Genomic DNA, 21979 nt, shown 5'->3' with positions numbered 1-21979 from the left:
GGGGGCGGGGCTACGCGGCGAAACCTCCCAATAAAAAGGCGAGGGGTGGGGCTTGCGGGGCAGCTATTGGTTATCTCTAGGGATAGGCGGGGTTATTTCAGGGCGCGAAGACTCGAAGCGGGCTCCTACGCAGTTGTGTGGCGGGAGCGGGTCGGGGCGATGGCGGCGGCTCCCGCTGAGGTGAGCTCTGTCCCTGCGCCTTGCCCGGACTGGCGGCGGCAGGTGGTGGTGGTGGTTAGCGGCGATGGTGGTTGTGGTTATGGTTATGGTGGTTGTGGTTATGGTGATGGTAGTGGCGGTGGCAGCCGTAGCTGTAGCAGTTTATGGCCTGCCTGCGGTCTTGGGCCTCTGCTGAGGGTGGTGCCATGGAGGGCTGGGTAGGGTTAGCGGGAAAGGCAGCAACGGCAGCGGAGCCTCTCTTCTCCGGGCGGCCCTGCACCCTCCCCAGGCTCGCCGCTCTCGTTACAGCCTGCTCTTCCCTGCAGCCCCGGCCGCTCGCCCTTCCGCCTTGCTGCCCGCGGTGCGTGCTGGGAGGGCCGTGCTCGGCCTATCCCCGCGGGCGCGGTGCATGCTGGGCGCCGCGGGTCTGTGCTCGGGGCCGCACGGGGGTGGGTGCCGGTTCTCCCTGGGTGGGTGTCTCTCCTGGGACTTGGGAGCGGCCGCTCCACCACAGAAGGAGCCGGCACACGGGGCTTGGGCACATTGTGGAGGAGCCTTTCTAAAGAACCTCTGCAGGTGTCTTCTGGTCCCTCTTTAATTTCTCAGGTGAAATGCGGGAGTGAGAGAATGAAGTTTGCGTTGTAATGGCTTTAAATAATCAGTGCGGGTCAGCTGGCTTGTGGATTCCCTTTTTCCTGCGCGCAGGCTGGCCTGTATTAATAAGTTGGCATTTCCTGTAAATACCAAGTAATTCTTACAATATAATGGTAATGTGTGTCTATATAGCTGTGTGTAAGGGGTTAGTCAAGGTTTTGGAATGCAGTTCAGCACCAAGAGTCATTGCTATATAACATGAAGTAAGGAAAATCTGGTTTTTGCTTTGTAGTCTCCATTAGAAGATTTGAGTTCTGACTTCCAGAAACGCCTGGACAGTGACTCTGACAGCGGACAGGGCAGCTGTGAAACAGCCTCTCCGGGTCACCTCAGCAAAGGGGCAGCGTCTCCTGATGACAGAGGTCTGCAGTACTTCCGTGAATTGTGCCTGGTCGTTGTTACCTTCAGTGATGCGTTTTCCAGTTTACAAATGCCTTTTTAGGCTGTTATCATGGCTTAGCCTCTAGGAACCCAAAATCCCTCTTTTGCTGCTCAGAATGTGGGCAGAAGCCTGTAAATCTGTGAAAACCCTTTCTGAGGTACAGAAAGGTAAATAGCGAACTGAATGTGGGTCTTCTAATTGCTTATTCCAGTTATTGTTTGCTTAACCTCTGTAGTGAGTGCTGGTTTTACTAGTATTTGCAAGCATTTACTAGCATTTCAAGACAAGTCACTGTCAGTGAAGGATTTTCAGCTTTGCCCTTTTTTAAAGGTTAAAAACCTATAAACAATTTGGATCAATTATATCCTGCCCTACGGGGAGAAGGGGATTGTGAAAACTTGAGTTCAAGCTGATTTGCTCACTGATGTGTAACTTTATGGTGAACTGGTTGTTAATTAACATGGGGCAGTTTTCTCCCTGTAGAATGCATCATGTCTTTTAATATGTTTTATCAGATTCAGAGGAAGAGATTTTTGTATGTAAAAGGACAAAAAGCAAGAAGGTGCTTCAGGACAGTGAGAGTGAAGATGGAGAGGATGGTGGCTCTTTTGTGCAGAACGGAACTCCAGGGAAAGACAAGGAAAATGATGAGGAAAAAGAAAATATTACAGCCCAGAGGAACAAGAAAGCCCATCGGACTTGCCAAGGCCTGTTAGATAGTGATGACAGTGACACTGGTGACCAACTGCAGGCTGAAGGCCTTGAATCAAGCAGGAGGTCTGGCTTGTCTGAGAATGTGTTGGAAGAGGAGAGACCCCTAAAATCTGGGAAAAAGTACAGAAAACGTAAACCACATAAAGGGGATTTTGAAGAAGAGACAGCAAAAAATGCTGTAGGAAAATCAAGAAGAAAAAAGGAGAGAAGAGCTGAGTCCATTAAAAAGCTGGAAAAAGAGAAGCAGCCTAGCACAGAGGTGTGTATTTTGACAGAAAATTTGAGAGATTTTCTCAACTAAGTTACATTTATTACTGCATTTGGTTATGTTTCAGTGTTCCAGTATTGCTGGTGTCCACATTACTGCAGCAGGTGTGGTATCCACAGCACACCACAGGGAGCATACCAGTTTCATCCACAAAGAAAGTGCAAACCCCAGCACTTGATAATTTAATGTCGGGCAGAAATTCTTGGAGTTCTTTGGGGGTTTGTGCTGTGCATAAACTGCTTTGATTGGTATTTCAGCTTTCTCTGTGTTCCTGTGTTTCTGGAGGAAGTTTTGGACTACTTTCAAACTGGAATTCTGCTCTGAATAAACATCTGGTTGGGAGGTTGCATATTGTTGCTATTTATAAAATGCATATTTCAGGTGTTAATTTATTCTCTGAGCCATTTTGGTCTTCAGTTGTTATTGAAGTTCCCTACTTACCATAACACATAGGGAATACTGCTCCAGTAGTGAGTATGACTGGCTTGCATGGCACACAGGATGCTAGATTAAACACAACATGTGATTTTTCTAATCTCTTTCATCAAGACCTTTTGAGAATCAAACTAATGTTAAAGAACTGAAAGGAATCTTCTGAAATTAATTATGTAACTATTTTATTCTTATAACAAGCATGTAGATGGTGGTGAAAGGTATCCTTTAAATGACAGTGGATGTCTTCTTGATGATAAGGAGCTCTTTGATAACGGCTTAGAAGAGGAAAACGAGGAAGAAGAGTCAATAGAATCAATACGAGCAGCAGTGAAAAACAAAGTGAGAAAATACAAGGTAACGTTTGCTAGTGATCCAAGATTATTGGTTATTAGTCTTGTACCTGAGCATGTGCTAAAACTTTTTGACAATGGTAGGCTTCTATTGGTGTGACAGAGGAGAGAACGGTCCTTTGCTTTTTGTCCTTTGAGACATGTTGTCTTGGAAAGTTATAAAGATAATGCTATAGCAGGAGCTTTGGAAATCTGCCATAAGCGTTATGTGGGATTTATTTTGGTTTATGAGGATACTTGCTGGGTTTGCTGACCAGTGATGATCCAGTACAATTATTTCTTCCTTCTGACTTGTTTGCCTTTGGTGGTGCCTGTGTATCTAGACAACTGTCTCCTTTTATGCACTGTAGAACAAGGAACGGTTTCCTGAGGATGAAGGCTACAAACATGCATTTGATGATGAAGATGAGGAACCTGTAGAAAAAGAACCAAAAAGGAAGGTGAAGTAGTCCTCTTTTTAAAGCTGTCCATTATTGTAGTGACTCAAATGTGTTTTGTATGCACACTGCCCAATAGTTTTGTTGATTGGCTGGTTTTAATCTTCCTTTTTTTTAACTGGATGCTTTATTCTGACTCCTTTCTCTTTGAAAGGGAAAAATAAACTTAGTCTCATATTTTCTTTTCTGACTTCAGAAGCTTTTCTTTCTTTAAGGAACGGAAAGCAGCAAGGTTGAGTAAAGAAGCCATTAAACAACTGCATAGTGAGACCCAACGACTTATTAGAGGTAAAACTTTGTATGGAAAGGGCTATAAACTATTAAAAATGGGAGAAATTGAAAGAATTTACTTGAAAGATTAGAAACTTCTTTTACCTAGCACGAGTTATTTAGGGTTGAAGGGGGCAAGGACCCTATTTTTATTCAAGGGTCTGTTAACAGGTGTCTTTGTAACTAATGGAAAAATATAATGTCGCAAACGCTTGGACCTGTCAATTTGTGTAAAGGTAGTGCAATATTTAGAGCTTGATAGGCATGCAATAAAATTAAAACTGGTCTTGCCATCCTGATACCAACATCACAGTTAATTTGCTAATGAATCCACGGACATGTTACATAATTGGTTTTCAAGGCTGCTGCTATTGTCACCCCTTCCCAAACAGCAGTGTTTGCTGGATTCAAGTTTAAACTGTGCTGTTTGTGCCTAGTACATGTCTCTACTGCAAAATACTTGTAAAGCTTCTTTGAATTTCAGAGATATCAAATAAATGCATTGCATGATGTTTTAAATGTTCTTTCACCTCTCTCTGGTAGAATCATCGGTGTCTCTCCCATATCACGTGCCTGAGGCCAAAAGTGTTCATGACTTCTTCAAGCGTAGACCTCGACCAGTATGTCAAGGAAATGCCATGGCATTACTGAAGTAAGGACTTAAACCTTCCTCATATCTTTTCATAAATTTTGATGCTAACCAGACTCTGCATGCCAAAGGTATTGTACAGGCTTACACACCTGGAGATTAGGAGTATGTCACTGTTAACATAAGGCAATGCTCCTGTCTTGATGCAGTTGTACTACTAAAGTAATCAGGGTGTAGTAGTAACTCCAGATGAAGTAACATGCTCATGCAAAGGTACTTTAATGTAGTTCAGACTGAGCCCCAACATTTTACTTGGACCGTTTCTTCTTTTGAGTAATGCGTAGTAAAATACTTAAGCTACTATAGCCACTAAAATCTCTTGGGGAATTTTGTACTGTGATAGTGTAACTAACCAATACAGCCCATGGGTGATACTTTTTTTTTTTGTTAGGTCTGCTAAATACCAGCTATCCCTAAATGAAGAGCCTGCAGACGGTAAGAACTTCAGCACAGATTGCAAAAATGGGCAGAGAGAAAGTGATCAATCAGCAGCTAATGAACCAGAAACAATTCTTGGCAAAGATGTTGGTGTTGCTGTGAGCAAGCCTCTTGTTGATGTAGGGAAGAACTTGACAGAAGACTGCGCTGAAAAACCCCAGCAGGACAGTGGTGATTGTCAGACAGTTGAGGCTGCAACAACTGATATTACAGAAGAGCAGCACTCTGAATTGGTAAGCACTGATACTCATGAGCAGAAAGAGAATGAAATACCTTTAGCAGTTGATGGAGCTGCCCTTGAGCAAAGAGGTGAAACAGCACCAGATGTACAATGTGAAAAAAGCAATCAACAAGAGGAGCCTGGAGTGGTGGCACAGCCTGAAAAAGTGAGGAAGTCCAAGTTGGATAAACTTCGTGAACTGGGAATAGACCTGTCCATCAAGCCAAGAATCAACTCTGGCAATGAATCCTTTATAAACCTGGATGAATCTGATTCAAGTAAAGGTATCGCTTTTATTGTTGCAATTCTGTCTCATCTGTCCAAGTAAGAGTTAATCTGACTTTAACTAGGAAATCTGATTATTTTTTCTTTCAGGCCTCATCTCTGTCCTGTTTAGGTGATAGGACAGTCAGGCACGTTCACTTACTACTGTGGATTCTTTGATTAATGTTGGCATCCCTTTTCTTTCAGCTGATGCTTAAAAGGGAAGTTGTGAGTCTTTAATGCTTGAAAGCTTGAAGGACTGCTCAGTGATAACTATTTAAGGAGTGGTTTATTTCCATTTCTCCACCATGAATTATGTTGGCACTTAAAGCACATGGGAACATATTTTCAAATGAATTCAAAATGTAACATGCAGTAATTATCTGGAAAGAAAAACTGGCCTGTGTTCCACTGACTTTTTTAGCCATCAGTCTGGTTTTAGATACTTGTGTTAACAGAAATTTAGAAATGGAAGTGAATTGGTCTTGTGGATAAGCCGTGGTTAATGGTAAGGTAATTTAATATTAGCTAATAGCAATTAAGTACAAGTTACAGTAGAAATATTCTGTAATGGTTTATTGGTTTTGTAGTCAAATAGAATGGGTTTGCAAATATTTTAATAAAGAATTGGAGTTTTAACCAACTTCCTTTGGGGGGCGGGAATGTTGAGGCGTACTGTTGACACATTAATACTCAGTGCTTTTAAATGCTATAAAATGAATTGAATTTGCATTTTAAAGTTTAATGTGTATTTAAAGAATTGGAAGCCTTGAAAGCACGTTTCTTGAAGCACACTCTTCATGCATCAAAATCCAAAGTTGAACGGACCATAAACATGAACATTATCCGTAAGGAGACTACATCTGAAGGGAAGGAGGAACTCAAGGCAGATGTGGTCCCAGCAGTGTTAGCAGCAGAGAGCCTGGATGAAACAGTCCACACCAAGCCAGGTTGGTGAGGGAGAAGTGATGATGATTGAATTGGCAAACTGTCTTCCCCACACACACACTTATTTCTCCCTTTTCCAGTGCTGCCCTATGAAATACAAGTGAAGGGATCTTCACCTGTGAAATTAGGGTGTTCCCGCTAATGGATAGCCCTGTTTCAAGGAAGAATCTTGAATAGACCTCTTAACTGACGGAATCAGTGCTCAGACTTTTGAACTATTACCATTTATTAGATCTCATACTTACTTCTGTAGTGCAGTTTCTAATAGAATTGTGCGTTTGCAAACAGAATTTGCATGCGACTCCTTGCATAGTATCAATTGAAATAAAGAGATTCTTTGGCTGGGTTTATGAGCACACGCTATTTTTAGCTGCTCTTATTTCCTGTGCTGTAGCATATCTGCCCATGGCAACTGGATGCTCTTGTTCCCAAAAGAGACAGTGGAGAGTAGGATTCTATTCTCAGTGTGCTGCACTAGTGGAATTTATGGATAATGAGGGATCTTGATAATTCATGAGGTTGTGTTGTCTAAATTGAGCTCATTGAAGCTGCTTCAGCTCTTACAGCTGCCAGATCAATTCATAAAAACATTTAAACCCAAGTAGCTTTTCCCTTTCTATGCACGTAGTTACACTTGATTTGGGTGCCAGAAGGCAGCGAGGTTAAGGCTATACTGTTGTACGTCTAATGGGTTCATTTATTCACTTCTGTCCAGGTGAAAAGCTCCAAGCACTGAAGGCTAAACTCCAGGAGGCCATGAAACTCCGCAGGACTGAGGAACGCCAGAAGCGGCAGGCGTTGTTTAAACTGGATAATGAGGAGATGTTGGAGGAAGAAGAGGAGGAGGAGGAGGAGGAAGAGATGACAGATGAGTCTGAAGAGGAAGAAGGCGATCATGAGGTCTGTAGGCAAGATTTTCACAAGAATGTACAGCTTCTTGGTTCTGCTGCCTCCCTTCAATGAAATGAGACTTTAAGTTAGTAACAGGGGAAATTGCCAAGAGTGTTTCCTGGAAGCTGAAAAATTGCTGTTGTTGGCATGTTCAGGGCTTGGATTGCCTAAAACTGAATTTATTCATATTTTCTTTTCATATTTATTTGCTTAAACAGTGCCAAAAACAAATATAAGTTCATAAAAGATTCCTTCTCTTCTTATATATTCTTGGCTCATTGCTAGCAGGGGATAATCTGAGGTCACCTGCCCAACCTGGCATAGCATTTACCTTGGCCTTTCCTTCTGAAAAAGGATCAGAATAGCTTGGCTGTTTTAAGTACCTCTGTGTCAGCTGAGTGGAATAGGTCCATGTAAGAACTGTGAATGTCACTTGGCTTCATCCTCTGTGTGTTAAAATGCTTTCTTGAAAAGCATGCAAGGAAATTGACAGATCAAAAAAACCTCTGCTGTGTTCGGGGATGTTTTTTAGAATGTGGAATTTCTGCTTGATGAAGCAGAGGAGGATAATGAAGATACAGAAGAGAAACATGTTGAAGACTGTGATAAAGAAACTGACAAAGAATCAATTGATGGTGAAAAGCTGGAGAAATCTCTGCACTGCGATTCTGTTTTCAAACCACCTTCCACAGAGTCTACATTGATGCTTTTTAAGGACAGCTCCTCAAAAATGGGGTAACTAAACCAGGCTTTAAAAATGGCGCCTGAGCAATTTAAAATTTACAGTGAAAATACACAGATGTTCTTAAAGTACTTTCTATAGGTATTTGCTGGATTGTTCCAGTAGTTATGTGTGCATTTGTATATATTTGCTTTAAAAAACTTAATGGCTGTAACTTGTTCAGTGGAATAATTGAACCATACTAGATGTTAGATGTATTTGTGTGTTACCTTGTTTTTTGCAATTAGGTTTGACAGACAGTCATGCTCATCTTGTATATACTGACAAATCCATTTTATTTAATGAATTGCAGGTATTCTCTTCCTGATGAGAAACTTGAAATGGAAGAAGCTGCAGACAAAGGACCTACCAAGTTAGGTAAAGTAGAACTATTTTGGTAACTAGTACTTTTTTCTTTCACATGGCACACACAGAAGCTTCTCTTTGAGATGATATTTGATGTCTTTGTTATTTCGTCACCTGTATCGTTATACAGGATGATTATGAAAGTTTAGACTGGCAAAAAAATGGGAGGGCTTGAAAAAACTAGAGGAGAATAAAGTTCAGAATAATACTGGAAAACATAGAAACAGTCAGGAATGAATAGTATGAAATTCAGTAAAAAGTGTAATACGCATCCTTTGAAGAAAAAAATCCAACATGAGCACAAAAGTGAACTTCTAGCAAGGTGTCAGTGTGGCAAAATAGTATCTTGAGGTTTTACTGGATCACAAAAGTTAAGCACTGTATTAATACTCCTTTTCCAGAGGATGATGATTCCTTTTCCCTACCAACACTAGCAAAAGAGAATAGCCATAACAGCAGCTTTGAGTTGATTGGCTCCATGATTCCATCATATCAGCCCTGTAACAAACAGGCGTCACGTGGAGGGAACTTATCTGCAGCAGGAGGTTTCAGGTCACCTTCCCCAGGTTTTTTCAAAACAAGCTTTATCAGCTCTGCTTCTAAGGTAAGCTTCTGAGGCCTATTCCTGTCATATATTTACTCAGTGGGTAGTGAATAAATGTATTTTATTGTGCCTGTCAGATCTATCAAAGAAGATAATACCAGAAGGCACTCTCTAGCCAAATACTCTTGTGAGTAAGCTTTCAGAAAAGCAAACTGTCCCTGGACTTTAAAGTATCTCTGCACTGGAAAGGATAAAAATTACATTATAGAAACTTATGTTCTAAAACATCAAAGGAAAGATGCTGTAATCTGGTTTTTACATCTAAAATATGTACATAGCTAATAGTTTTTTAAGCATATTTACATGGATTGCACAACAGTGAACTCCTATGATTTATCAGAGCAGCCTGGATGTACCCGATTCCTGTCTGGTGTTAATCCTTTAAAATAGTTTAAATGTTTTATCCCATTTTTGCTTTGGAATTCTAGGCTCGCAAGACAAATTACTTGTATATTTGTGTATTCCTTTGACTAGAGCTCAGGAAAGACGTCTGAGCCTTCTCTTCCCATAGAAGATTCACAGGATCTCTATAATGCCTCTCCTGAGCCAAAGAGTTTATTTCCAGGGGCTGGGGAGTCACAGTTCCAGTTTTCTTTGGAAGATGACACTCAGAGCCAGCTGCTTGATGCAGATGGGTAAGTAATAGGTGTAAAGCATAGCATTTTGTGCCCTTTAATGTATAACATAGAAATAAGACATACAGACCAGCAGGATCTTTCTAACTACAGCCTTTCTTTCAGGTTTTTGAATGTTGGGCAACATAGGAATAAATACCAGTCTTCCAAGCATCAGCTGCCTCTGGCTAGTATGGATGAGAATGCGATGGATGCCAATATGGATGAATTACTGGATTTGTGTTCTGGAAAGTTCAGCAGTCAAGCTGAACATGTGCCAAATACCAACAGCAACAAAAAGCAGAACATGGAAGAATTGCTCAATCTTTGTTCAGGAAAATTTGTGTCTCAGAGTAAGTCTTGAGTTCTGTTTCCAGCTTTGCTGATTACTTGATTTATAAGCTTTATGATAAGGGACTAAGGCCGCATGTGGGATATCTGAGAGCATTAACAATTACTCTTCTTTGTGGGACCATGCTGTTATTTCTAGGATGCTCTCTGACCTTGGAAGAGTTAGAAGTATATCTGTCTGATAAGTTGCTATCTTATTACTTTCTGTAGCAGGTTCCCCAACATGGGCATCGTCAATATCTTCCAAGGCAGAAAAAGACAGTGACATAGAAGATCCGATGGCAGAAGCTCTAGCACTTTGTTCAGGCTCATTTCCCATAGACAGGTTAGCATTGTTCTTCCTAAAATCTACAAAAGCTTGTAGGGGTACTTGTCTCATTTCACTCTTAATGTGCTTTCATGTTCAACTTCAAAGTGCTGTAAGCAAAAGTGTGGTCTGTTTTGGAGGTGAAGGGGAGGAATAGTGCAAATTGCTCGACAATCACTCTCTAAATTGGCAGCATGTACCATTTCCCACAGCTCCTGTGAAGGGAAGTTCTGCTTTGTCTTTCACTGATAGTAAAAAGTGTTGACTAACTTTCCTCAAACAGAGAAAACATTGTTATAAAGTAGGATTTTTGGATGCTGTTCTGGGCTGTTGCCAAGCTGCTGGAACCATAACCAAATCTAAGTTGGATACTTGCATTTTTTTTTTCCACTGATAAACTAGAAAGGTGTATGGCTGCCTAACAGAAGAATAATGAGGCTTAACAAATGGGAATTCTAGAGGGATGGAAGAAGAGTTTTAGAGGGGGACAAACTCAGAAATTAGTTCTTGTCCCATGGTTTCTGCAAGTGAAGACCTGAGGTCTTAAAACATCAGTTCTAGTGGGGATTTGGGGCACTTAAAGCTAAATGCTGTTGAGAGACTGTAGCTCTTTGAGCACTCGCAGGTAATTGCCTGATAGCAGCTGTTGTAGTGGTTAAAACTTTGCCTTGAATGATTGCAAAGCCATCATTGGAGGTGAAATGAAAGTATGTATTTCTTTCATTTACTTTTCCCCTAGGGAAGAGGAAGATGAAGAAGAGCAAGAAGAACTCGGTGGCTTTCAGCTTTTAACAGATGACGATGAGTTTGAAAATGAAGAGGTATGAACTGATGGAGCAAGGCAAGCTGCTGCAGCATTCTGCCTAAGAGAATTCCATTTATCTCCTTAGTTTTTTAATTATAACCATCAATACAAAGTATAGATACTTTCATATCAAGCAACTGAAGGTATTTTAAGAGCAATGTTTGGATCATTTTAAAAGTCTTCTTAATACCTATGGTATATTGGATAAAGCATCGTAGCATAGCAAATCCTCTCAAAAATCTCTGCTGGTTTAATCTGTGTTATTGATTGAAGAGCAAAAGAAGCTGGTGTTACAAAGCAGTCCACTTTCAGAAATCCATTAATTCCTGAAAACTCTCTTTGACAGGATGAAAAAAGTGGAGACAGTGATGGTGAAGCAGCAGAAACGAGTGATGAAGAAGAGCAATTGCTGAGACGTAGAAACAGCTTGAAGAAAAAACTGTAAATAAATCTTAATTGCCAGACAGAATAGAACATTAATAGAACTAGGAATTTAGTCTGTAATTACTCCATTGTCAGCATTAGTAGCTAATGATTGTGTTGTCTGTGGCTGCTTTTTTTGCTTTGGTGCTGTTACATTGAATGAGTTTAACTGTTGCAGGTGGGTTATAGAGGATTTCCATTCTAGCTTTTATTATAGATGGAAATAAAAAGAACAGTAAAAGCAGTGCATATTTTTTTTTTGACCAAAAAAAGGGATGCAAGAGTATTGCTGTCATTCCTCATATCTTAAGATATTTATTGTTCTAGTAAGTAAAACATCTAGTTGGCAGTTATTGCAATCCCATTTGGTAGGCAACTGGCAAGGAATGTGGTGATGATAACTTGGAGTGCTGCATGTTGGCAGGCTGTGCATGTTAGACGTTCAAGAACTAAAGTAATTTCTCATTTAGGATATTGGTTTATGTCAGAAGATAAATCTTGCTTTCAGGTTTGTGTGATGACTATTGGTCTACTGAACTCTCTGTCTTCTTTTATAGAAGACTGCAGGAATTCATGGAAGATGAGGCAGAGCTGTCGGGGAGTGATGTAGGAAGTGAGGATGAATATGATGGTGAAGACCTCGATGAATATGAAGAAGAGGTTATTGATGAGGAACTCCCTAATGAAGAGGAATTGGAAAACCAAGTACAGAAATTACACATGTCAGTGACAGTATTAGCATATGTTTTTGTGTGGAGTCATGGATGGCTCTTGGATTATCATCTGGATTAACCTCCTCCCTTTCTCTGGTGTTGACAGGAAGGCAGTGCTAGATGATGACAAGCGCCAGTTACGCCTGTACCAGGAGAGATACCTCATTGATGGTGACCTGCATAGTGATGGCCCTGGCAGGATAAGGAGATTCAGATGGAAAAACATAGGTGCCTTTCTAATCCATAGTTAATAGATGGGGGTGAAAGATTGGGAAGTGTGTGTGTGTAGATGAAATAGCTCTCGGTATTCCTCCAGAAGTAAATAAGGTCTTTCAGAAGTGAACTGAGGGGAGGATGTCTGGTTTTGTTTTTTCTTATTTTTGTGGTTTTACATATTTTATGCCTTTTTTAAAATTAATGGGTTTGGGTTTTTTCCTTTGTCCAGATTATGCTTCACAGATTGACTTGTTCCAGAGAGACTCAGATAACGAAGAGGAAAATGAACAATTTGATGACACAGAAGTGAAATGGAGGAAAGAGCGATTTGAACGAGAGCAGTGGCTTCGTGAGCAGGTATTAGTTACTTTCAAGAAAGGCATCTTGCTTAGTGTTTGTACCGTAGCTAGATGTGAAATTGCTAGCTCCTCAAGTTTAAACTAGAAACGGTACTGTTCCTAAATCTGTCTTTGAATTCATCGTGAATTCTACTCTTCTACAAGCATTGTACAAAGAGAAACTAATTCAGAAGAGAGAGGTGAAACAAATATGCTCTGAAACAAGCCAGCTTCAAAGCTGGACTAAATCTGCTCTCTGCTGCTTCAGGTTTTGGAAGTTTCAATGTTAGGTCAGATTCATCAGCTGAATGTGATGCTACAGGTTTGCTGTTCATGAATAGACTGAGATGGTAAAATCTAAGAAATTGCAATATGTTTTTACAGTACAAAGTAAATAAAAATGAGTATATATAATGAGAAGATTTGGTCTACTTAAAATATCAAATGAAACGTTTGTTCTTAAGATGAACTTCTACAACTCTGCAAAGTGTTTTCTCTCTGCTACAGAAAGAAAAAAATAAAGAGCAGGAGGAAGAGGAAGAAATAGGTGAAGACAGCCAATTCATGAAGCTAGCCAAAAAAGTAACTGCTAAGTCCCTACAGAAGAAAGGTAAGCTTACTTTTTATTGAGGTGACAATCAAACAAGAGAAAAAGTTCAACTTTCAGTCAGCACTTGTGGTCACCAGGGATCAGGAAATTCATGTCTAGTTTTCTTATACCAGTCCAAGCTCAAATCTTCCAGAACTAGAAAAGCTGAAGGTATAAAAGTATTGAAAATACGCAGCTGCAAGGTGGGTGATAATTGTGTGTATTTACATCATAAAATATTGTTTCTTCTGGAAACAAATGTTGTAGAATGGAAATACATATCTGTTTAGTCTTTTAGTCTTCCCTTGCTTGCCTTTAAGTTGCAGAGAAGTGGACTGTTAGTGACATACAGCCTAGCAGTTTCTCCAGATACCTGTGACTTAAGGAAACACTATGTAATGTAGTGAAAGCAAATTTAAGTTTTCCTTGGTTGCGGCAAAAACATGAATCAAGAGAAAAGCTGTTTCCAGACCAGATTTTCCCTTTTGACTTGATAGAACTAATTGCCAATCATCTGTTGTATGGCTCATAGTATAATTTGGTGTAAATTCCCACACATTTGCTGTCTGTTGTCAATTTTTCAGTTTAATATAAAACTACAGCCTTTCAAATGAAGTTCAGAACCTGACATTTTCCTCTCTGTCTCTCTTAGCAAGCCCAGCAGTAGTGGCACAAGACACAGCACTGTTACCCAGGAACCCCTTTGAAGCATTCAGACCAGCCAGTGAAGTCCAGGTTGGTGATGGTTCTACAAAATGGTATTTCCAAACCACACCTGTAGAACACAGCAGTCAGCTGCCCCTAGGTTCTGGTCATTTCTGGTTTGCATAGTAGGGAGTAGTTTTTCTATTAAGAGTAGCCTACTAGTAACTTTTGCTCATGTGAGTGGTTTAACACGGCATTTCTTTGTTTTTCAGATAAAAAGCGGGTCTCTCTTGAACAGACCTAAAGCTGTCCTTCAGAAACTAGCAGCAATGTCAGACCTTAATCCAAACGCACCTCGAAATTCAAGGAATTTTGTCTTTCATACGCTTTCCCCAGACAAGAGTGAAGAGGCAAAGGAGAAATCCAGACTTCAGGTAAAGATGGGTGTGGAATGTGCTGCCAGTTCTGTAGATCACCTGAATGTACAGGCACAAAGCACTGCCAAGCAGTTGAGAGCATTGCTGTTTTAAATATTCTGTCTCATTTCCTAGTGTGTGCTTTCACACCAAATGATTCTCTCATAATTCAGAATTTAAACTTTGAGGATTTTATGTATTTCAATCTTATTGCAGGTGAAGAAAAGAGGTCCTTCTGCAGTAATAACACCTCAAGCCAAACGGTCTAAGGTGGACAGCACAGATGAAACAAGTCAAAGCCGAAGCATATTCCAGTACTTGGAGAGCTGAGTATTTCTGCTTAGGGCCAGAGGTTGTATCAGGTCTCTTTGCCAGCTGTGGTTTGTTTTGCAGGTCTGCCAGCAGCCATCAGGAAGGTAAACAAGTTGCTGTATGCTCTTGAGCTGTCACTTAGTTCACAAGTGCCAGTTACTTCCAGCGAATGGTCTTGTTTATTCCCTTTTTAATCCGTTCTCTGTGGCGAATAAGAGCACAAAATCTGTGGTTTGCTTGGAGTGAAATACTAACTTGGTCTTTCCCAAGCATTAAGGAAACTTTTACACTACTTTATACTGTCCTCACAATCTCATATGTGTCAGTGGTATCAGTTCCATCTGAAAATACCATTTGTATGACAGGTATGATGCAGAAATGCTGCTGTTTGCTTAAAGCACAGATGAAGGAGGTATTTCTGCAATTTGGGGTAAGAAAAACCAGTGTTAACTGTGGCAGGACATATGTTGTTTACACTCAAGTATGAAGCTGCCTATGGCTTCCTCCAGTGTCTTATTTCCTCTAATGCTAAGCATTTATTAGCTTGATGTTTTAAGAAGCACTAATTTATATTTGAAATGTATACTTTTAAAAAGTCTTTTATGAGGCAGTTTAATAATGAGTTCTTTCCAAGTTTTTATTTCTGTTTATATTCATACATGTGTGTATGTGTGGGGAGAGGGAAGAATGTGAATAATGTGGGAGAGGAAAATGAGGTATGTTGGGGGGAGTATTTTCTTGGGGCGGGGGGAGCTGTTTGTTTTGCCCAGCTGAAGGCTCTTAAATCATCCATTCCTACTGCACTCATCCAAAAGATGTCCATTTCTGAACAGCTAGTGAGCGGCCCTCTCTTGAATGAGGAAATTAGATAAGGACCCATCCACAGCTATTCTAAAGAAGAAACCTGGGACAGAATATAAAGCATTTCTGACCTTTCTGATTACATATTGAATGTGTTAAAGTAGGGACCAGATTAATAGTACTAGTCCTCTCTGTAAGACTAAACATCTTTAGGACTTGATGTCACAAACTGAGGTTGGTGACTCTGCTGGATAAGTATCCTGAACTGTAAATTTTGTACCATCATACACCTGGTGTGCTCCATGTAAAATAACTTACTGTATATTATGTTTATAAAGAATTATGGTACAAATTGGAGTGCAACTTTACAATAAAACCTTGTTTTAATTTTGATTGAGGCAGTTGGAATTAATCTACAGGATTTCACTTGGTTTTATGTATGGGGTTTTCTTCCCCCAGATTGTTTATCTCTCTCTCTTCTAGGCTTTTAGGGGCTTTTTTTCCTCATTGCTGCTTTTCTTTTGTAGCCACAACTAAGCCCTTCTCTAGGAACAGCTGCAGTAATATTGGAATACAACAAAAACATATCCCTGCCATGTTTATTGGAGGGTAAATTCTCAAGTCCTTCCTATTATGTAAGCCACTTAAGTTTACATAAAATTCTTGGCCTTAAGAATGTTTCTTTTAACTGCTTCAGTAGTTTTGGTTTTGTTAATTCCTAGACAGAACTTCCTTTATCATTGGCTTGCAGCGTGCTTCTTTCAGTTCCTTCTAGCAGTTCTAATAATTAGTGTAATCTGGATGGGGGGGTAGGGAAGAGAATGAAGGAGGAAAGGTCATTTATCAGATGTTTCTTGAAGAACATCATAACTGGTAGAAGGTATCTGAATATCCAGATGTTTCTCTATCATGGCGTTTGCACTGATTAGTAAGTTGTGCTAATTTAGCACAGATTTATTGGGCAGTCACATTCGAAGCTGCAGTTCAGCATCTCTTAATTTTGTTAGTAATACCTGCCACTAGAGAGCAGCAAGGGAATGCTCTTCCCCTAGCGAAAGGGGAAGGAAGAGTGAGTAAAGCTTAAGCTGTACTCTTGACTGAAGGGGAAATACTTGAGAGTTTTCCATGCTCTATGGCATTGCAAAGGATTAAATTTATATAGACTTGTAATTGCTACATTTTGCAGTGTAAAATAGTATGTGATGAGCACCTTTAGAAGGTTGGCTTTGTCCAAGTGGTCTTGTTGCCCTCTCCTCAGCATATGCTAGCACAGTGATGGTATTTGTTTTGCTTTCCCTTTAGCATTTTCCCTTCAAAATGTGTTGTTTTTTTTTTTTGTTTCAGAACCAAGAGCAGAAGAGCTTATAAATAGGAATAGATAAAATGGCTTGAAGAGCTTATAAGTAGGAATAGATAAAATGGGAAGCTTTTTGGCTACTGCTCAGAGTAGATGTTTCTTCCACAACAGCTTTTTGGTAGTTTGGGGTTTGTGAAATGCTGGTAAGCACTGCATTGCACACCAGAAATTACTCGCATGGGAGCATATTCCATGCTGTGTTCCAGTGGTAGGAAGCCAGTGGCAGGGTCTGCAGGACCTGGAATCACAGCAGCAAGAGGGGTTGGTGCTGCTGATGCTTATTGTGCCAGACTCCATCTTCCCACCAGGGATGAGCACTGTGGGTTTTGTCCTGGCCCTTGCTGCTGACCTGTTCCCATCCATCTCATCACTCTGGCCAGCTCTTCCAGGGCTGCCCCTGCCCCACCTCCTGTCTGGCACATTAACTCAGCTTTGGCTTCTCATTTTCAGGTATTGATTCCGCTCGCCCCTCCTGGCACTGCGGCGATGCCGCTGTGCTAACGGGGAGAAAAATCCCCCCTGTTGCTGCTGGAAGTGCCAAGAGTGGTCTGGGGCTGGTAGGAAGGATTGCCCGAGGGTCGAGGCAGAGAGGGGTGACATGTGGGGAAGGGTCCTGCACGCAGCCCTGGGACAGTGGTGCATTTCAGCCTGCACAGATGCAGCCTCTGTGGGGCTGTCCTGGGCTGAAGGAAGAGCTCCTTTCCACTTAATTTGTACTTTTCCCTTCTAATTGCAGTTACAGGTTAGAGTTGGGACTGATGCTGCTTGGTTTTGGCTTTGCAGGAGATGCAAAAGTGGCTGCATCTTTGTAGGTCACCAGGTTTTCATCTGAGATAGGCAGCAGTAATAATCACACGCCTCCGTGCCTCAGTTTCCCTTTCCTGCATGAGAGATGAGAAGAATAAAGTCTTTTGGATCTGAGCTCTGCTCCTAGACTCACCACCTTGATGAGAGGAGTGCTGCTAACCTAATTATGCACGATTACTTGCTGAGTGTGCAGACAGAATGAGCTCTTAGGAACCTAAATGATAGTGAAGAAATTAAAGGAGAACTTATTAATTGGGGGAAGGGACGGCCTTTGGTCTGTGTTAAAGGTTAACATTGCAGACACGTTTATAATCATAGCTTTCACCACTGCATGGCTCCTCAGGGGCTCAAGGCAGTCACTGAATTATGTTTTCTTCCCCTTATGTTGTTTGTTGGGTTTTTTTCCCTTTTTGCTAAGAGACTGAAAGGGGGAGAGAAAAAAAACTATTTGTTTGTCTTGTCTAATTTAATTTATGTTATTTATCAAATAGACAGGTTATTTGGGAAACCAGATGGACCCAGGCTAAAATCATCTGTATTTCCAACATGTGAAAAATTATCTCGGAGTGGACACATGAAAAAGAGTGTGCTGTATGTTTTGTGTGCACTTATCACATGAGCTTCTGCACCTCATCTGTCCTGGACCTTTAATCACTCGTCCCAGACCCAAGTGTGTGGGTTAAAGGACAAAAAGACCCTCAGGCATCCTCCAAGTGTGGGGCAGGGAGGGCGTCTTCTGGAGCAGCCGTGTCACAATTATTTATCCTCTCTGGCTTTCACCCTGCTGGTAAGTTGGTGCATCTTTCCTCCAGGAGTGATAAATAGGGTCCTTTTTGGGGCTCATGAAAACATCTTTAGCATGCACTTGGGTTTGGAATGGAGCTGCTGCTGGTTTCAGTATCTGTTTCTTTTCCTTTGGTCCTCTGTAATTAAAGAAGGAAACACAGAAAACAGCAGCAGAACCAGGCAGGAAGGGCTTTAGTCTGCCTGAAATGGAGCAGGTAATTCAAGAAGTGCAGAAATACAGCACAAAAACTTCATAAAAAACCAAGATTTGAGTGTTTTCTGCCATACAAAGGGAAAGGTAACAGCAGAGAGGCAAAACAACCCATCCTGCAGGACTGAGGATGCAGAGATGTTGCCTTGTGTGGTGGCAGAGCTGGTGCAGAGGATGCCTGGGCCCCTCTGGCTATTGCTCCTGCTCAGTTACCCTGCCAGGGAAGAGCTTGTAGAATGGTTTGGATTGGAAAAGACCTTGAGATCATCCAGTTCCAACCCCCTGCCATGGAGCTTGGGAGCTGCTGGACAGCAGTGAGGGGTCCTGCATGAGCAGGACACCCCAACTCCTGTTTTATCACTGAGAGCTGAGCCTGGAGCAGGCTCCCCTCCCCGGATTGCCCAGCAGCTCCTGCCATGGAAACTAGCTCTGTCTGAGGCTTGCAGCAGGATTGGGTTTATTAGATGACCTGTAAAGCAAAAGTTCCATTCTCTATTAACTATTAGTCATTAATATTAATTATAACATTGCATATGCTCCATGTGGACAGATGTTCAGTCCTTGGGGATTAGTATTTTCTCTTGTAGCATCCAGAAGCCCAATTTATGGCTAACTCTAGCTATGCTTCTCCAGGCAGTAGAGATCTAAACCAGCTGTAATTAAAGAAAATGACATAAAAGATTGCAGCGAGGGGGTGGGTGAGAAGCAAATCTTGCAGCTTTGCAAGAGATTAATTTCATTTTTAGCTAGTATTTTTCTTTCTGCTCCTCAAGGCTGTTTTCATGCAACACGCTCTGTGCTGCTTCCCTTCCACTGGCTTATTGATTTTCAATAGTTGATGATGCTTGTGCATGTGATGATGGGAGATCAGTACCCGAGAGGTGTGTTCTCTTTGCATGGTAAGATGTGCACCCTTCACACATGTCCTCATGCTCACCCAGCACCCCAAAAGCCACTTGCAGCATCTAAGCTATAACAGCTCCTGAGGTGTTACTGCCACTGACTGCATCCCCTTTTTGCTGGAAAGGGAGAAGAGGAAGGAAAATATTAGATGGGGTCAAGGCAGCTGGCAAAGACCCCCAAACAGCTGCAGGGAGCAAAAGCAGGGCTGGGGGAGCTGGATTTGATGTTCATCAGCCAGCACCAAAGCCACAAACCCTATAGAATTCTGGAGCGGGTGGCATTTGTCCATGACTCTTGTTAAAAGGGGGTGAGTGATGCTGCTGCTGTCTCCAGTTTCAATGGGAACTGGTGATGTCAAACCCCATTGTGGTGCATCATTCCTATTCCTACCCTGCCTCTCCCTTCCTCTTCCATCTCTCCATCTGCAGCAGGCCTAAAAGCAGGGCTGTAGCCTGACTTGCTCTGCTCCCTGTCAGCCCTTTGGCTTCAGTGAGGTCCCAGTGAGGAGGTGTCCATCCAGGGTCACTTTCCTGCTGCAGAGCCTGGCTGGGGCTGCACTAGGATCTGGTTTTGCCACCTTGTCCCCTGCTCCCCAGGCAGGCTCAGCCCCTGAGCCTCTCCCAGGCACAGAGCAGGGGGAGCATTGCTTTGGCACTTGCCCGTGTCCCCCCCGCCCCTTCCCCAAGTCGCAATGAATAAATCATTGTTTTATTAAGGAGAAGCAGCTGCTTTTTTCCTTGCCTTTTTTTCCTGACACTCCATCCATACCCACGCGAGCCCTTTGGCACATGCTCGAACGCCAAAAGCCCCATTGAGGGCCCCTGAAGCATAGCAATTGATACACAGAGATCCCCAAATCCTATTCAGGAGCCGGCTTTTCTGCACGAGCAGCCTCTAAACAGCTAATTCACTGCTCTTTTTGTCGCCGGGGTTAAGTGGTTAAGTGTGTGTGGATCCCATAAAAGGCCTTTACTCCATGAAAAGCTATATTTACATTGTAATCACCAAAGAACTGTTTAGGCAGTCAATAGTGGGGCAGGCATGGTGGGGGCTTGCCGGCGTGCCCCTCACCTCTCCCGCTGATCCTCCTGGAGCAGGACTTTTGTGGGATTATGTCCCTCCTCGCCAGCTGCCAGGAGCTGATGCTCTTTGTCTCTGCAGAGCTGGGGACCGGACCCATGGCGCATCCCCGCCTCAGCATCCTGCATCCCGGTGGCCCAGACATCCCCAGTGGGGAGAGCACCTCCTGGTCCTGCATGTCCTGGCCATGGCCAGCACAGGGCAGGACCCCAATCCCACATAAAGGAACCCCCTCGTTAATTAACCACCCATCCTTATGAGGCAGGTCCTCCTCAGTACCCCTGTGTGTGAAGTGCGAGCTCAAATTCTATCACTTTAACAAGATTAATTGAGCACAGCAAAGAATGGCAAAAGCTAAATTAATTCACCAAGAGCAAGGCGAGGGCTTCCCTTTCCACCAGGAGCAATTTCCATGTAATCAATTAGATGATGTTCCAACTGATATCCCCATCGGGGAATGTGCCTGCTCTCCCCACACGGGTGTGAATATTCATAATGGCTACACTGTGAGAGTAAACAGGAGAAATCCCCCTGTGGGGTTTGCTCAGGAGGGAATAGCACTGGAGTGGCCAGTGGGAACGGGATGCAGCACCCCACCAGGCACAGGGATGGGGATCGGGGTGGTAGTGGTGGTGGAGGTGGAGATGGGGATGGCGGTTGGAGTGATGATGAGGATGGAGATAGGGATGGGGATGCTGCTGCCATCAGCCACATGCCAGCAGAGTTCCCTATTGGGGAGCAATTGCAAACCACACCAGTCCCATTGCAAACCGCATGGAGCGAACCAGCTGCAGCCCCTGGGACGCTGCCACCAACCACTGGGTGCTGGAGCAGCAGTGCCAGGAGCTGCAGGGCACGCGTGTGCCGGCTCTGGGTGCTCCCTTCCCTGCTGTGTTAGTCTTGTCTGCGCCTGAGTAAACGGAAATGAAAGTGGTTTTACAGTCATCAATTACACACCGAGACCCGCGCGGTGCCTCCTGTGAGCTGTGTGATGGAACGAGTTTAAAAGTGTTTTACTGCACCCTCCAGCCCTATGGAAATTGTAATTACGAGGCTGAACAGGCCGGTTGAGCAGAAAGGTGATTTTCCCCAGTGGGCAAAACACCCCCGTGGATGGGGCTCTTGCCTCCAGGATGGCCTGAAGGAGCATTCTGGGGCACGGGTGCCTGGTGCGCTGTGTGTCCCTGTGCCATGCACCACGGCCCATTCCAGTGTCACCCTCGGTGCTGGTGCGTTGCTGGATCCCATGTACCGGCATCTGCATCACTGCAGGGTTTTGTTTCCCCTCTGGTTTGGCTCCCGCCTGCATCTTTCAAAGGCTCTGGAGCAGCAGTGACTCCCTTCCTCCCCCGGCCAGCGCACATTGTTCACATTAGAGCCTAAATGAAAGGATATTGTTGGTTCCTGTTCGGAGATATAACCTCAGTAGCGGAGGGAATTTCACCCATGCAGAGAGCATTTGTCAGGCTGTTCCTGCCAGGAAAGCCCTTTGCTGGGGTCCGTCTCGCTGGGATGATGGCTGATGGGAATGGACC

The 21979-nt window shown here is 42.8% G+C and overlaps 3 protein-coding genes across 3 annotated transcripts in view; all 3 read left to right on the top strand.

The window, feature by feature from the left end:
- The window catches only part of PSMB2 (proteasome 20S subunit beta 2), a 156095-nt gene that overhangs the window by 82719 nt on the left and 51397 nt on the right, over nt 1-21979 (top strand). The gene's annotated exons all lie outside the window — the stretch shown is intronic.
- Nucleotides 1-21979, top strand: part of CUNH1orf216 (chromosome unknown C1orf216 homolog) — a 174473-nt gene that overhangs the window by 145139 nt on the left and 7355 nt on the right. The window lies entirely within an intron of this gene.
- Nucleotides 160-14710, top strand: CLSPN (claspin). Its single transcript, XM_057403399.1, has 25 exons — nt 160-180; nt 1046-1175; nt 1711-2168; nt 2871-2966; nt 3313-3402; nt 3615-3687; nt 4213-4321; nt 4710-5260; nt 5999-6190; nt 6904-7088; nt 7612-7814; nt 8114-8178; nt 8568-8770; nt 9245-9405; nt 9511-9737; nt 9946-10060; nt 10782-10863; nt 11194-11288; nt 11828-11992; nt 12090-12211; nt 12429-12556; nt 13045-13147; nt 13779-13861; nt 14044-14205; nt 14404-14710. Exons 1-25 carry the CDS (start codon nt 160-162, stop codon nt 14515-14517), a joined length of 3933 nt encoding a protein of 1310 aa, XP_057259382.1. The 3' UTR covers nt 14518-14710.

The sequence above is a fragment of the Pezoporus wallicus genome, unplaced genomic scaffold (genome assembly GCF_028554395.1).
Source record: "Pezoporus wallicus isolate ANWC-B61680 ecotype Strahan unplaced genomic scaffold, APGP_CSIRO_Pwel_v1 contig_8232, whole genome shotgun sequence".
NCBI classification, from domain to species: Eukaryota; Metazoa; Chordata; class Aves; order Psittaciformes; family Psittacidae; genus Pezoporus; species Pezoporus wallicus.
This window is presented reverse-complemented; position numbering and strand designations above follow the sequence as displayed.

Coding starts and splice junctions, on each gene's coding strand:
- CLSPN (XM_057403399.1), top strand. CDS start 160: ATGGCGGCGGCTCCCGCTGAG. Junction 11,289..11,827: donor AACAGCTTGAAGAAAAAACT/GTAAATAAATCT, acceptor CTTCTTTTATAG/AAGACTGCAGGAATTCATGG. Junction 14,206..14,403: donor AGGAGAAATCCAGACTTCAG/GTAAAGATGGGT, acceptor ATCTTATTGCAG/GTGAAGAAAAGAGGTCCTTC.